The sequence below is a fragment of the Danio rerio genome, chromosome 23 (genome assembly GCF_049306965.1).
Source record: "Danio rerio strain Tuebingen ecotype United States chromosome 23, GRCz12tu, whole genome shotgun sequence".
In the NCBI taxonomy this organism is placed as follows: domain Eukaryota; kingdom Metazoa; phylum Chordata; class Actinopteri; order Cypriniformes; family Danionidae; genus Danio; species Danio rerio.
The window spans coordinates 14805204-14823033 of NC_133198.1; the positions used below are offsets into that span (position 1 = coordinate 14805204).

Genomic DNA, 17830 nt, shown 5'->3' on the forward strand with positions numbered 1-17830 from the left:
AAATCTCCAGTAATGCTGATTGAACTTACTTATATTAAAAAATCTATATCGATGTACTTATTCATAGCTGAAACAATTCTATATGCAGAATATACAGTTCTTGAGCATATAGTAGATGGAAGTATCTCAGATGTGGATATTATGTGGAGTAATGAGAAAAATGAAGATACAGTTTGTTATAAACAAGGTGCAATCTATACAACAAAACATAAATACTAAAGTAAAAATGTTACAATGTTTGTGATTTTGAAGATAAATTTCAAGACTAAACCAGCAATCTTGTATGTTTTCCTTTTGTATTTTATGTTGGTATAATGTTCGGTAAGCAATGTTCTGACCTGATGTTTATTGAAATGAGCAAAAAATATATACGCTTAAAGGGTGTTGAATTTTTCTGATTGCAATTTGGTCTAATTTATAGGAGCTTCAAGAACTTTTTCAGAAACTAGGAACATAATTTGGATCTGAAGGTTAAACATTTTTTTAAGCAGAAAAGACCATTGCAAAGACGCTTATAATAGCTGGATCTGGCAACACGGCAGATGCTGCACTAACAGCTCTCTCAAGCCTCGTTCACTCAGCCAGAGTCTCGCAGTGATCATTTTCATGTCACGGACACAAACTGTCTTGCAAACTGTCTAAACTTAATTATATATGCAGACACTCATATGAGTAGTTTAAAAAAATTGACAGAAGCCCAGACCTGGATGACCTCATAGCTGGCTCCAGGCCTGAATGCAATCATGTCAAAATGGACTAAAATGGAGTTTTCCCAGCTATACAGCATTCCATGGCACAAAGAACAAAAGAAGTACTATAGGCAAAATGGATGTCCAGAACATCATCATTTACAACATAGGCACATTCTGAAAATGTAGCCCTATATAAGTTTTTGTGTCGCTTACCAGCAGACCACTTACCTCCGTGTGGATGGCTTTCCCGATGTAACCAGTTTGTCCAGTTATCTCACCATGTACTGTACGTTGATGAACTTGAGACGCAGAGAAGGAGTTGACCACAGCAATGGTGTTCGAGTCCAGTAAAAAATGGTTTCAGAAAGCAGGTACGACAAAAACAGAATAAAAAAATAAACAAAATAAACAAGTAAATATCAGGGTGAAAAGTGGTAAAAAAAAGACATGGTAAAAACCAGGCAAGGGCATTTCTTTATCTGGATTGCTTTTTTTTTATTTTCGTTTGGGTGTAGAGAAGTGGGTGGGCGCTGGTCAATCTGTGCTTCTGAAAACACTGTTGGTGGGATTAAGCAAAGGAGGATGGTGGATCAGTCGATCGGTCATTCAGTCAGTCAAACAGTCAGTCCACAGCTGCCTCTGGTAGATTTAAGTGAGAACAGCAGGCATGAATGGTACTCGTGAGAGAAATTTGAGATCTCACAAAGTATACACCGTGGCCTCTGGTGGACTTGCAAAAACAAAAACTGCAAAAAAAGTACCTACTGGAGACGTATTTGGCACTCTCCAGAAATATATATAGAGGTACGTTTTCAGAATAAGCCTGCATTGATGTTTTATGTTCCTTAGAAGAAAGGATGGTTTGAAATGACATTGGGAGTCTGAATGATGAATGATTTTCAATTTTTATTGAACTACCCCTTTAAGACTTTGAGGCTCTATTTTGTATCCCGTTCACGGAAAGTACCTTACAGTAGCAGCAGAAATATGACTCCCATTACACACCTAGAAATAATATGCAGAGACTTAAACGACCTCTCTTTTTCGCTTTTATATCACACTCTGTCATTCGAATCTTTGCCATTTCTGTCATATACCATTCTTTCATTTTGCTAGGTCTCATGTTTGACGTTCTCTCTTCTCACACAGAATCATATTTTGAGCTTTTCCCACAGGAGCCATCCTATATGTTGAGCCATCTACTTTATTATCTTTTTTTGTGACAGTTTTTAGTTACTATGAAAGAAAAATGATGCTCATGTCTAAATCATTATCTTTCTCACTCTCTTTCTGTCTGTTATGTTCAGTCTGTTACCTTAATGCCTGTCTCTTTCTGTCTGTTTTCTGAGTGAAAATGAGCTTCTGTCATAGGTGTTGATTAATGTGTGACCTGCAGCTCTTCACAATAACAAATACTAGCCTTGTTTTATGTAGTTTTTTTTAAACAAGAGCTGCTATCTGTTAGACTGACCTTTGACTTTATTTTTTTAAATTACATGCTCACTTCTCTTAAATAAGCTTAGATGTTTTTTAGGCATTAATTTGTCACCACTGGCTTGCTTGGTTTGGGACTTGTGAAGCTGCACATTGATGGATTTGCTTTTCAGTGTTTGGACTTACAGCAGTGAAAATTAAACCACACTGAATTGAACTAAACTGAACTTTAACTCTGATAACTAGACTGTAGCAGTTTCAATTCACTAGAACTTCTATGTTAAGCTGCTTTGACTTTGATTTTGTACATATTAAATAAATATTTATTTTTTTATTTATGTCGCAGGAATATAGTATTTTGTTTATTCTCATACTGTAGTTTACAGGAACTAGTGCGGCATTTCATCACGTTCTCACACAGGCGTAATGTACCCTTGTAAAATTTTATATTACAGTTCTGATTATACAAGAATTAGCAGCAGAGAGCCATAAAAGTGTGTTTTGATGAAGCTTTTGGCTCATTACTGCAGTCAGAACAAAGTGTGCGTATAATTAGAAGAGCATTGTTTACACAGAAGCACGCGGCGCTAGTTGTTTTAATTAGCGCTTTCAAAGAGAAAAGTACTCTATAAGTGCACCCTGAAGAAATAAAAAGGCAAATGGTTTACCCTCTTTCCTGTTTCTATCTTCCTTTTGCCAATTGTTTTTTTAGAATTACTGTATAGTTTTTTTATCTGATGGAAAGTTGGCATGTTAGCCTATCGGTTACCCGTATTTTTTGTTTAGTAATAAAGTCATGTTAGGCTGTCTTTACACAATGTAATATAAGTCTTCCATGTCCACTTGCACCCGATTCACATGGGACATCAGCGTCAACACTTGACTGATGGTGTGTCTGAAGTTGGGGCCGAAATGATTGCCATAGCAGTGTAAGCCAATGACATTAGACCGCAACTGGCTACTGTCTGAGCTGGGGTATTTGCATAAAGCGATCTGATTGGCTGACGCTTCTATTCTCAAGAACTTCCCAACTGCAGCAAGTAACGGCTAGATCCACAATTCAGTTCGGCAATGCTTGACGTCACCCATTCAAAGGAATTAAATGGGTGAATGTCGATGCTGATGCTTTGTGTGAATCGTGTGTTATGTACTTTAAGATTTTTCTCAATGTTCCTGGTTAAATTTATTATACCATTCTGTAATTGCTTCTTTTGAATGAGCACAAATCCTGATTCTCTTTAAATGCAAATGAGCTGCTACTCCCTGTCCCATTTTCCAAAAGTGGGTGGAGCCTTACAGCTTGTGCATCATTTACCCCTACAGCAACAAACTAAACATGTGTTTGTGTTTTAAAGCCTCAAACTCTTGATATTTCCTTAAACAAATGCTTATTAGAAACTCCTTTAACTGGTTTTAGTCAACATGGTGACAACTGGCCATTTATTTTTGCTCCATAGATCCAGCCAGGAGAGGCCTTTACTGTGTACCACACCAGCCCGACGCTCTCCAGCTTATGCAAACCCGTGGTGCTGTGGACCCAGCAGGACGTGTGTAAGTGGCTAAAGAAACACTGTCCCCACAACTACCTGACCTACGTGGAGGCCTTCTCTCACCACGCCATCACAGGTACTGCACGTCTATCTTATCACTGCACATACCTTACTGGGAGAACCTGGAAATATTGGGGAAACTATAAAATTGTGCTTCAGGGCTTGTTAATGGAAAGGAAAACACTCCAGAATATTAGAAAGTTAAAGGAAGCACCCATTCTTTTAAACCACTTGTGTTCATTCAATTATTTTGACATCATTATTAAAGGTATTGGTTGAAAAAGAGAATATGGGAGTTACAATTATTTTAAGCTTTTGTGGTTGTGTCAAAAACAAAAGGTATTACCTTATCTCAAGAAATGTTGTGTTCAGGTTTAAAACATTTATGTTCCCCCGAAAATGTTGTTGGTTTGTGTTCCCTTAAGAAAGTGTATGTTGATTTCAAAATATTTACTGTACTTTCAATCCCCCCAGTAGAGGTTTGTAGAAACTTTGTGTTGAAGTGAAAACTTTGTGTTGAGGTCAAAACTTTTATGTTCCTTTCAGAAATGTTCACTTGCAAAACTTTATTGTCCAAGAAAGTTTAATTGAGCTCAAGACTTTTGCTAAATGATGCAATCTTCTATAAAATGTGTATTTAAATAAAAAGAATGTTATCTTTACAGATATCATTTGTGTTAAGGTCAAAACTTTTTTTTAATTACAAAATGTTTGCATTTCTCTGGAAAATGTTAAATACACTCGCAAAACATTTGTGATGTAAATAATACGAGTTGGGCTTTTGTGAGGGAATGAAAAATTGAGTTTTTTTTAGATAAAGCTAACATAGGCTCATTCTGACAACATACCCCTATATACATTTCTGGAGATCACAAATTATATAGCCAGAGGAACTTATGGGTGCATTTTATCTTTAAAGCGAATGCTACGGTGCGTTATGACGCCATTCCTTTTCACGCTTAACAGCTGACAGCTTACCTCTGTGTGGACGGAGTTATCTGTTTGTCTGGTGGCTCGCCACGTACTTCAAGGAACCTGAAATACAGAGGGGAGTTGACTGTGACAAAGTGGCTCGAATTCAGCAAAGAACGGTTCTAGAAAGTAGATAAGACAAAACCAAAAAAAATAAATAAATAAAATAAAATAAACAAGTGAATAAATGGGTGCAAATGTGATAAAATCTGAAAACGTGGTAAAAGTCAAGCTGCTATGAGGTCTTTTCTTTTTCATGTAATTTCAGTCAAAGTTTTTGTATTTTTGATGTTGTTTTCAAGCTTTTTTCTGTTCTTTTTTATATCCATTTAAAATTTTTAACAAATTTTAAACAATCTAAAAATTAAAATTTTTAAAAATTAAATAATATTTATATACATACATACATACATACATAGAGTACACACATGCTAAATATTTATCTCGTACAGCAACTTTACTCTTAAACCCAACCTTCACAGGAAGCAATCTGCATTTTCATATTTTGAAAATATTTAATTTTGTGTGATTCATAAGCAATTTTCTTGAAACAAACAAAAAAAAAATTTACTGGTATTGCTTACTTGTGGGCACAAAAAAAATTATTATATACACCACCTTTTTGAAAAGGACACTCTACAGTATATTATATAACAGCAGAATGTATTTTACACACAGTATCTGAATTATTAGCCCCCTTGTATATTTATTTTTATATATTAATATTTATTTTGTATATTTATAAGTTTTACAGACTTTTTTTCAACACATTTCTAAACATTACAGTTGTAATAACTGATTTCTAATAACGGATTTATTTTATCTTTGCCATGATGACAGTACAGTACATCATATTTTACTAGACATTTTTCAAGACAGTTGTATTCAGCTTAAAGTGCAATTCAAGTGCTTAACTAAGTGGTAACACTTTACAATAAGGTTCATTAGTTAATGCATTTACTAACATAAACTAATCATGAACAACACATGTACAGCATTTATTAATTATAATTGAAAATTTACTAATGCATTATTAACATCCAAGTCCATGCTTGTTAATATTAGTTAACGCACCATGAGTTAACATGAACTGACAATGAACTACTGTATTTTCATTAACTAACGTTAACTAACATGAACAAATACAGTAGTTGATGTATTGTTCATTGTTTGTTCATGTTAGTAAATGCATTAATTAACATTAACTAATGAACCTTATTGTAAAGTGTGACCAACTAAGTTAATTGGGTTAATTAGTACAAAAATGTAATTGAATTGAATTTGGTCACCAGAACAATACAGGAATACAAGGTACACACACAAACAAATTTATTTAATAATTAAAAATAATAATAATAACAACAACTTCGATCAATGTGAACCGAGTAATTTCAGATCTGGTTATGCAGTAATTGCTTAATGAAATGACATCCTGCTCTTATATAAAGCTGCCCGAAGAATACTTCGGATAATCACAGATCCTTAAAGCTTCTCTGTGGTCTCTCAGAGGATCAGCTTTTGGCAGGCCGTATCCTCTAACACACTCTCCTCCAACTCCCAGAGCTCTAAGCACTGACTTCTCTCACTAATGGACAATTATACACTGTAATGTTGAGCCATTTGTCACATTACAGTCATTTCCATGAGGCCTCGCCATCCCGGGGTCACCAGAGCGCCGCTTCCAAGTAATAAAATCATTTTACTCTGCCATTGGCGCATTTGTTCTTGGACGGCATGCAGCATTGGAGAGCGAGCTGAGATTGAATAGATTTAACAAAGGTGGACATTCACAGCTTTTGGTATTTGTGGGATTTGTAATATTTGGGATGGCAAACAGAGGATAGCGGTGATGTTGTGAATCACTGATGCCTCATTCAATGTCATATGAGTGTCAAGCTTTATGAGTCATTTGACTTCGAGCCAATCAGTGAAGAGCTGTGCCTTAGGAGAGAGTTGATGGCTGGAAGTTTCGCATTGAGGTCAATGACGTGTAGAATGTCTATGGTAACGAAAACAAGAATCCTTAAAAATATGTGGCAAGTAGTTATGTACATCATTTAATGTGTTTAAGTGGAGCCTCAATTTTAAAAGTTGAATTGTAAAATTCATGTGCAGTAAAAAGTCAACGATTAGTATCTTATCCTATTTTAAAATATAATATATAAATATATCTATGAATTATATTACTAGTGTTGGGAATAAAAAGATTTTGAGCAACAAACTGGTGACTGTGCAGGCCATGAGAGATGTTCAACTTTACTTTCATGGTCATCAAACTACTCTGTTATCAGTCTTGCTGTGTGTATTGGTGCATTATCATCCTGAAACATGGCACTGCCTTCTGGATACAATGTTTGAACCACAGTGTGCACATGGTCCTCCAGAAGGGTTTGATAGTCAGTGGTAGAGATACACCCATCTAGCACAAGTATTGGGCCTAGAGAATGCCATGATATTGCAGCTCAAATCATCACTGATTCACCACCATGATTCACTCTGGGCATGCAACAGTCTGGGTGGTACACTTCTTTAGGGGTTGTCCACACCATAACTTTCCTGGATGTTGGAAATACAATGAAGGTGGACTCATCAGAGAACAATACATGTTTTAAATTGTCCACAACCCAAGATTTTCACTACTGGCACCATTGAAAATGACATTTGGCTATGGCACGTGTAACCAAACGTATATCAGACCTGCATTTATTGACTCTGTATTGAAGAAATTTGAGGTGTACATTTATCTCTGCCGTGATAATAAATGAGATGGGCAGCTGTGGTTTTATGCTTTTTCAATACAATCCAGGTTAGTAGCCGAACATCCCTTTCAAACAGCTGTGGTTCCTTCTTCTTGGTTTTTTGCTGACATGACCCTGGATACTATGGCTCTTAATACATCACAAAAACTAGGTGTCTTGGTCATATATGCGCCAGTTAGGTGCGCAACAATTTATCCTCTTTTGAACTCTATGTCACCTACAGTATAATGTTGTGTTCACTGCAATTTTTGGAAGCAAAATAAAGCAAAACCAATTAAAAGCAATATTTAGTCAGTCGCAACATTCCAAGGTATGTTATTCCCAGTTAACATCCTCTAAATAATGCAGACTCATCTGTTAACTTGTTTTGGACCGTTTGGCCCCATCTTGTAAATGAATAATATGTAGGTATTTTATGATTTATTCTGCCAGTTTCACTTATGTCTGCTTTGCGTTTTGTCAGCTTTGCGTTTTTTTTACTGTTTGGCGCCACCTTGTAACGGAATTATGTGCAAGTTAGTGCAATGTTACACTTTATTATCTGTTTTACACTTTGCGTTGGGCTACCGATAAGCTTGTCTGGTTTTTTGTTTGCTTTTTCTATGCATACCTACAGCGCAACGAGGTGAAAAAAACATTTTTTTTAGTTTCTATTAAAAAATAAGAAAACAAGGAAAACGCAAGGCACATAAGCAGCATACAAAACTTTTAGTGCTAATAGAAAACACCTTTACAAAAGCACCTCTCAACTAACAATGTATTAGGTGTGATCAGACGCTCACCTCCCACAATAATATCTGTAATATCACAATAATATATCAGGTTGCCGCCTTATAACATTAGGAATTGAAGCTGCAAATTATTGTACAAAACCACAGGTACATGTTTATGTCATTGCTACAACAAACCATTAACGCTAGACACTATGCACTATTGATAAGTTTTAACAAATTAAAATACTTACATGTTGTGGCTCAGAATCCACAGTTTCTTCAATAATGGTTAGAGCTGCTCCTTCTTTGAGGAGTTTTTAGCCGAATCCAGCACTGAACTGAGAGAGATTCTGGAAGCTCTTCTTTGTCAAGTGCTAGAGCTATATCTTTTTATAATTCTCTGGAACATAATTAAAATCAAAGCATTTGATTGTAAAATCAAATTGTGAAATGTAAGCATTTCTCTCTTTATGTTGTGTCCTTTGGATGCCCAAATACAGAAGCAGAAGAAGGTCTTTGGAAATAGCAGTGTTATTTTAGCTTTCTCTGCTATAACATTATAGCACCTCTGGTCACGTTCCTTCACTGCGTGAGGTGAATGATTGTAACCTGTAGTGTTTATGACTTCATTAGCCCGGGTGTATTTTTGTAGTCCCCAAACTTTGTTGGCTATAGCCTTTGCTAAACTAACTTTGTAAAAGCCAATGTCTCCCTTTGCATTGAACTTTGAGCATATTACATTCAGAAATGTCGTTTATGTTCACAGAGCTACATTACACATCAACTTAAGTTTGAAAAACAATATTGTTTGGACCACCCCTTTGAAATAAGTTACAGCAACATAAAAAAGTGCCTTGATTTTTTGTCATTACTTTTACAGTGTACTAGTTGTACTGTACTTTTTTGTATGACCAAAATTGGTATCAAAATTGGTCAAAAGTTTTTCTGTTGTTATTGAGATTTGGTATCAAACTAATCAATCTATGCATCTTCAATCAATTTTTTTTAAATTTTCACAACAGCAAAAAATCTTTTGTGATCTAGTTGGATGTTTATACAATGCAGTTTATGGTGCTTTCCTCTTTAAGGGTTATACATGCATACACGACATGAATCTTGCTGTACATTTACTGCAAAACACAAGCACTATGTTTGAGCAGCATTACATTTAGGTGGAGTGAGGAATGTGTGGCTCCTCCAAATGCCCCTTTAAGTAATTCATCCAGGCGCCAACACCAGCTAGAGGCCTTATTCTATTATCTGTGCTATTATTTATGGCTTCATTTATCACGGCTCTCTCGGAGATGATCTGTGTCTGTAGCAGAGTGTTTGCGTGTGTCATTTTCTCTGGGTCATTGGCACCGGTACTTGAAGCACTGTAACACACACTGTAAGATTTGACTCATGTCTGACAAGAGCACTACTGGCTTCAGGCGCCGAGAGCTTCTGGTTATTGGTCTTTCGAGTCAGCTGTTTTACAGAAGTGCCAATTGCCTTGGATCAGGTCCATGTGAATTACTAGTGACATTCTCCAACGTTAAAAAGGAGTTTAAAGAGTCACAGAATCAAATCTGCAGCTATAGTGTCTGTTAACTCAGAGGTTATGGAGCTAATAATATGCCAAAACAATCTGAAATTGAATTGTATGCATTTGAATTATTAATAGTGCTGTCAATCAATTAAAAAAATAACTAATTAATCACACTTAAAAAAAAAATTGCGCTTAATCACGATTAATCGCACTTAAAAGATTCAAACTTGTAATTTTGGCTATTCGAATGTAAAATAATGTAAACGCAAGACAAATACTATTTAAATTCAAAATATAATTAATTATTAGAATTTTTGTTTAACTTGTAACACAGATTTCTTCATGTAAACAACATACCCACAATAAACCATCAAGATCCTGGCTTGACAGCCATATTTATTACAGAAATAAAAACAAAGACATGTTAATGCCATTTAAATTTCAAAACAATCAATGCCAATAAAGAAAACATTGATTTCCATGTTGGTTTCTAAGTTGACTGCAAAAAAAAAAAAGCCAAAATACAAGTATTACAGATATGGAAAATAATAATAATAATAATAATAATAATAATAATAATAATAATAAAATATTGAATAAAAACAATTGCACTCATTGCAGGGCTGGGCTGGGACAAGAAAATCGGCCCTGGCATTTTGGGCCAGAGCGGCCCAATACATCAATCAAAATGCTCCCCATCTGTGCATGCACTTGAATATGTTTATCAACTCCCATTCTATAAAAGCACAAAAGCCATGTATAGGAAATAATGAAAGTTGACAAATTAAAAACTTATTTTATTTTGTTTTTTTATTATTATAATAAAATTATAATCCACACTGGAAATGTGGGTGCCTGTGTGTTTTGAGGGAGCCTAATAAATAACGAACATAACAAAAACTGCCTGCTGATGCACACAGTTAATTTTGATTAATAAAACAAAGCTAAATAATAAAAGCAATGTGTCAGAGACCATAAAAAAATGTTTAACTCAACAATGAAACATCAAACGTAGCTAATAGATTTTACATTGTCAATCAAATGAACTTAATTAGAAAATGCAACAAATATTTGTTTGGGCCATGGTGCAGATTAAAAGTAAAAAAAAATAAAAATAAACAAGTATATTTATCTGGACAGATAGGTAATTAGATAGAAGACAGGGATATGTTGATCTTTTGCCCCGCAGCACGCTGCAGAGTGCAGAGACGCAAAAAGCAAATGCCTGCTCTTCCGCGGACCCGCGCAGTAAGAAACAGGCGTGACTCTTGACTTTTCTGACAAAAAGAGAAAAGAACCAATGGGCTGCAGATTATGTCACACGGCCACTCTGTCCGGAAAAGAAACATCTTACTTTCAGAGCGTGACAGCTCACCGGAGCGTGACAGTTCTTCAATGACTTGACAGTCATGACATGACAGTCTGCTAAGTGTTTTATGGGCCGATCAGATCAGCCCGGCCCAAAAAATATGTCGACCCTGCGAAGAAAAAAAAAAAACTGTGTTAATTGCGTTATTTTTTTTACGCCTTAATTATTTTTAAGAAATCTCATGCGTTAACGTGTTAATTTGGACAGCACTAATTATTAACAATTGTAATTTAATAAAACATTAATATTTTATGCCATTAAAAAATGTTTTGAATTTGAATTTCTTAACTTGAATTTTAATTTTTTTTACTTAAATATTAAACATCTGAAATTTAAGACAACTGAATTTTTTTATGTCAGATTTTTATAGTTGTATTTTCAAGCTTCAGATTTTTTTGGTTCTGAATTCATAGATTGCAGATATTGGGTTTGTAAAAATACAGTTTTAAGTTTTCAAGAAGAATTCGGAACATCAAAATCAATGTTTTAAAATTCAAAACTAGAAATGCAGATTGTAAAATTCAAATCAGGTCAAGGGTCTTCAACATGGAAGAGTAGATGATCACCTATATATGCATCTCACTCACACATACACTTTACTGAGTCTTGTGATTTTACTGTAGCATTAAGAAGCATTCCATTAAAGGGGTGGTCCACTACGATATCATATTTTAAACTTTAGTTGATGTGTAATTTAGCTGTGTGAACATAAACAACATCACTGAATGTAAGACACTCAAAGTTTAAGGCAAAGGGAGATATTAGCTTTTACAGAGTTAGCTTAGCAAAACCTACAGCGAATGAAGTTTGGGGACTACAAAAAACATCTGGTATAGTGAAATCACAAGGGCTTCCGGTTATGTGCATAAACCAAGCACACACACCCTGCACAGTGAAGGGGTGTGGCCAGAGGCACTGTAATGTTAGCTAAAACAGAAAGCTCTCCCAGTTCAGTTCTGGACTTAGTTAAAAATCTTTCAAAACTCCTCTAACAGATGAAGCTGTGGCCGGTGAGTATTTTTATGTTTTTAAATTGATCAACTGCATGCACAGTGACTAGTGTCAACGTTATGTGTCAGTGATAATCTGAATATATGTGAAAAAAACACTTTTCAGATTTTATTTTAGAGAGCAGACATCAGAGTTCAGCTGTGTGCTCTTCATTTTTCTGTCTAAGCAGCTAATGCTGCTAACAGCTATTCTGACTGGACTGTTTACACAGCGCAAAAGCTCATGCTTGTAGGGGTGTGATGTAGTGATGTGATGCCAATCCTTGAGTCACAGCACATTATGTTAGCTGACCAATCTGAACCCTTTGAGGGCGGGCCTTTCAAAGGAACCACCACTTTAATAGCAATAATAATTCCTGACATTCATATGGCATTTTTCTGCACACTCAAAGCGTTTTACAGGTTTTTGGGGGGAATTTTCTCATCCAGCACCTGTGTGCAGCATCCATCTGGATGACGCTTTGGCAGCCATATTGCGCCAACCTGCACACCACACACCAGCTGATTGGTGGAGAGGGGACAGAGTGATGAAGCCAGTTATGATATGGGGATGGTTAGGTGGCAATGATGTACAGAGGCCAGTGAGCAAATTTGGCCAGGATGCCGGAGTTAAACCCCTTTTATTTTTTGAAGGACATGCTGGGATTTTAAACTACCACAGAAAACCGGGACCTAGGTTTAATGTCTCATCTAAAAAACGGCACTCACTGAGCAGTATAGAGTCCCCTTCAATATACTGGGGTGTTAGGACCCACACAAACCGCAGTTTAAGCACCCCCTACTGGCCTCACTAACACCACTACCCATCCAGGTACTGACCAGGCAGAGCTCTGCTTTGCTTCAGTGGACGACCATGTGTGAGTTGCATGTAGCTAGCTGCCAGCTATTTTGTCTTGCCTTTCCGTGTTTCCTGACCATAGCCTTGTTTTGTTTCATTTTGTTTGCTGCCTGTACCAATCTCTTTGTCTGTGACCCAGACTACTCTTTTGGATTACTTGCATGTTTCTGTCTGTTCCTCTTGTGACCTTTACCTGCCTGACGACTCTCTTAATAAGACGCTGTATTTGGATACTCAACTTCGTTGCCAGGCTCATTCAGGGTCAATAATTCAACAGTTTGGTATTTTTTTGACAGTGTAAGTTTAGATCATAAAAACTTTTTATCCATAAATTGTATGTTAAAAATACTGACAAAAAAACTATAAAGTGTTCTGTGTAGTTTATGAGTGCAGACAAATTTGTTACAATTTTTTTTATATTTTCTCTTTTCTTTATCTCACACACACTTATTATTGAATCAATATTAAATCAAAATTCATCTGGGCTTGATAATAAGTTTACATCATTTTTTAGGCCACTTATGCTGTTTTTTTTGTCATATACATAAGATATAAGACACTTTGTAAGACCGACTACATAAAGGCATTTCTCTTGTTTTTCTGTATCTCAGATTATCTTGTTTTTTTTGACAGCACTTCTGTCAATATCTTCAGGGTGTTATTTAGGAGCACATTAAAGCAGTCTGCAGGGAATTCATTTCTGCTCCGTTCACCTGTTCTGTCTGTCGCTACACAAAAGCCTCAGACAAACAGCAATCTTGAGTAAAGTGTTTCTGGAGGGCTGAATTTAAAAGCACTGAATTAGTGTGTGAGGTTTATGAAACAAGCACCTCAGTGTTTGTGCACTATAAAAGCTACATATTACTATGAAAACAAAAACAATACATTAAAAAAAAAAAAAAAAAAAAAAGATCCCACAATGTCCAAAGATCCATCTCTGGCTATTCCATTATCTTGTGTAAGGCTGTTAGCATCACCCATGCTCTAATTGCTCTTCCTAGCCTATCGTGAGTGACTGGGAAGCAAATGCAATTCCCGCAGCGATGTGTGAATTGGCGGAGCTGGAAAGTGGGTCATTGTTGGCCCATGACTATCCCATAAAGCCCCAGGGGCAACCGAAGGTGCTCTGGGTCAGTAGAGCATCACTGTCCAATAATACTTCATAAGCCTCTAGTAGTTAAATACAGCAGTGGTTTACTTTAACAGCCTATAGAGTGGTATTGAGAGTATCTGCATTTGGTGATTGATGCTTTTTAGAATGAAGATAGATGTATGGAGAGTAGTTTAGAGAAGCTGCCACATCAGCTTGAAGATTGGTAAGTTGTCCTGAATTTGTTCTGAACTAGATGGGGAATGAAGAGAGAAGGACATATTTGTTTAATGATTATATGAAATAGATATGAAGCCTTTTTATTAGGTACGTCTGTTTGGTTATTCAGCCAATTAGACTGCAGGAACTCTGAGCAAAATTGGGAACAAAGGTGATTAAAAGGTACTGTAGAGTGTAAATCTGGGTACAGTCATAGCTGAATCATAAGAGTTCAGTACATGGAAATAACCTAACAAAATGTAAAAAAAAAAAAAAAAATGTAAAATTTGTAACACAATTCTGCAAATTAAAAACCTCTATGACACAGACAAAACAAACAAGTAACACAATATTGTTCCGCGAACGTATGTTATGAGCAATACGCAAACTAATGCCAATTGCCATTAACAAAAACAAAAAAACATCACTATTTCAGGTTCAAGAGATACTGGATGAGCCCCCATTTAAATTGTAATGCTTTAAAATTTAGCTTTAGGGGTTAAAAAGGTAACATTTTGATGTGAGTTTATAGAGAGTTGTTGGCAAAATAGCAAAACAACAACCAAATAATACAAAAAAATCTGTAAATTTATTTACAAAATGTAAAAGAATTTAGTGGCGCAGTAGGTAGTGCTGTCGCTACACAGCAAAAAAGTCGCTGGGACGCTGGTTCGAGCCTCGGCTCAGTGGATGTTTCTTTGCATGTTCTCCCTGCGTTCGCGTGGGTTTCCTCCGGGTGCTCCGGTTTCCCCCACATTCCAAAGACATCCTGTACAGGTGAACTGGGTGGGCTAAATTGTCCTTAGTGTGTTTGTGTGAATGTGTGTGTGCATGTTTCCCAGAGATGGGTTGCGGCTGGAAGGGCATCCGCTGCGTAAAAACTTGCTGGATAAGTTGGTGGTTTATTCCGCTGTGGCGACCCCGGATTAATAAAAGGACTAAGCCAACAAGAAAATGAATGAATGAATGTAAATAATATAACAATAATATAAATAATAATAATAATATAACAAAAACCCCAAACTCGCTGAAAAATATCCTCTACACTACCTAAGAGAAAACAAACAAACAAAACTAAATAAGTACATACAAAACGGTAACAGCATACAGCAACTGAAAGGAAAACAATGATCAAACTTTAAAGTGAATTCAACATAATATCACACAACACAAGCCAAAACACACTAACAGACTAAAAAGGCAAGCAAGACAAAAGCAAGAGAACGAGCTTCTCTTTGAACTTTGGGCTTCCTTCCTGATTTGCAGTGAAGGTGATGATGTCACAAAGAGTAATGAAGATTGATGTGCAGTGGGTCTCAAAACCAATGTTTCTTCATTCTCATGTGAAACCTCTGAATCAGAAAGTCTGGTAAAAAAACAGGCCAATGCACATTGGGTCATTGTGTTGTGATCACAACCAGAGGTAACAAATTTAATTTACTTTGTTTCATTAACTTGAGTAAAATTGTTGGTTAACTTCTACTTTTGAGTAGATTTAAAGATGTGTACTTTTAATCAGGTACGTATTTAAAGAACAAAACTTTACTCTTACTTTGTTACTCTTACTTTGTTACGTTGACAACTTACAGTAAACAACATACACACACATACATACATGGATACAAAGTAACTTATAAGAAGTTACTTAAGTGATTTTTTAATCGGATACTTTTTTTTACTCTTACTCCAGTAAATTACAATCCAGTTTTACTTGAACAAAAAATTACTTTAGCTTGTACTATTACTTAAGTATAGATTAAGTATGGATTGAGTGTAGTTGATACTCTATCCACCTCTGATCACCAGCAAGGATTGCACCTGTGGGCCACTGGAGAGCACGCTCTGTATTATGCTCCTGGACTACAAATCCCATTGCGCCCTACATTCACGCACCAGTTTAAAGTTCACTCTGATTATTCACAGCTGAAGGACATTACCAATAATTACCTGGACTGTAAATACACCTCTCTCAATATCACCCATTGCTGGGAGTTGTTAGCTGTTGCTGCACCACAAAACTTTCTTCTTAGTTTCGTTTCTCTTTTTTTTTTTGACTCTTGGACTGTATTGTTTTTGAATCTTTGCTACCTATATCGACCCATTTACCTGTTTAACAGATTATACTTGTGGACTAGCTCTGTTGTTGTATATGCTGGTATTTGATCCCTGCCTGTCTGACCATTCTTAATAAAACTCCGTCATCACGTCTCCCATTCGCAACGCATTATTGTTCTGATGTTTGCATCAGAATTAGGAGTAAACCATATTAAAGCATGTATCCATCCTGCTTTGTATTAATGTTTGTGGCAGCCGGTGATAAAGTGGGATATTTTTTGCACACTTTGCTTTGCTTTACTTTTTACTTATAGTGTAGATTCATACTATATATTATAGATATAGAGGCAAGAGACAAAGCTTAATAAAGTGGTTTCCTGTGAATTCCTATGATTTACTGTAATATTCCTAGGGTAGGCTTTTTTAGTATGATATTCCAGACCTCTTTTTAGTTTTGCCAGCTCTATGCTTTCTCTCTGTTTGGGATTCACCTTGTGATTCCAGTTAAGGGCTTGGTTGTTTATTGTTAATACACACACACACACACAAATACTTGTACTCTCTCACACCATGCGCTCCTTTATCTTTTTAAACATAGATCATTCTTTAAAATAGCTTCAGGTCTTCATCTCTTGCATTGTACAGCAAAGCAGATTAAATGCCCCATAAAATGTAATTGTTTTCAGTCAAGAAAGCTTGTAATCAGTGCTTTTTAGCTTGAGGTCCTCTCTATGCGAGTGTACTCCTAAAAGTTAGCCAAATGAACAAGCAGATTTATATTTATCCTCAGGAAAACAAAGCATACATATTGATGGTTGGTCTTACTCATGGGTGCATTGAATCATTCGTTCAATAAAAGACTTTAAATACTATCTGTCTTTGATAAGTATTACCCAGTTGAACTGTGCACTTGAAATCACATTTAAATGGTACAATGAACAGTAGATGAGCTTATAGTAGTATGTGCAAATTAGTGTCGAGGGAAAAAAATACCCTGGTAAAAGTACCCTTATGACGTACTGCTTATGGCGAGTTTCTGAACTACACATCAAAAGTATGATTTCTGTCCCATAATGCCACAGAAGAAGATTTATTAATACATGCATTGGTATACTTCGAACAAAATTGAAGAACAAACAGATGTAATTATTTAAAACAAAATTCATCTGAAGCAAAGTTCGTTTTTATTTGGGCATTTAAAACAGATCACCAAACATTTTGTTTGTTTTGGCTCATAAATACCTTTGAATTACCATTTGTCCTACGCAATTATTAGCTAAGTTTCTATCCAAAAATGTGAATTAACTTAATGCACAAAACTGGAATATCGCATAAAAGATGTGTAAATAAAACATCCAACAAGTCAAAGACAACAAAATCGTCACTTCCTGATTAAATGGAGCCAAATATTAACAGTAAAAACAGAATTTGCTGTGGTGGGAGAAGCTGCGTGAATCTTTTCTTCATTTAATAAATGATTTAAAAATGGCAGTCCTAACATGCAGTGAATGCGTGGTGGCATGTGAAGGCTTGAGAGGCGCAGCACAGATGCTCTTGACAGTTCTGGAGGACATTGATAATATAATAACTCTAACACT

General features: G+C 35.9%; 1 protein-coding gene across 2 annotated transcripts in view; it reads left to right on the forward strand.

The window, feature by feature from the left end:
* Window positions 1-17830, forward strand: part of samd10b (sterile alpha motif domain containing 10b) — a 214939-nt gene that overhangs the window by 144801 nt on the left and 52308 nt on the right. For both annotated transcript variants that reach the window (XM_001922974.7, XM_073939560.1), the window contains one exon: window positions 3584-3752. In XM_001922974.7, the coding sequence (XP_001923009.4) occupies window positions 3584-3752 (169 nt within the window). The remainder of the gene's footprint in view (window positions 1-3583; window positions 3753-17830) is intronic.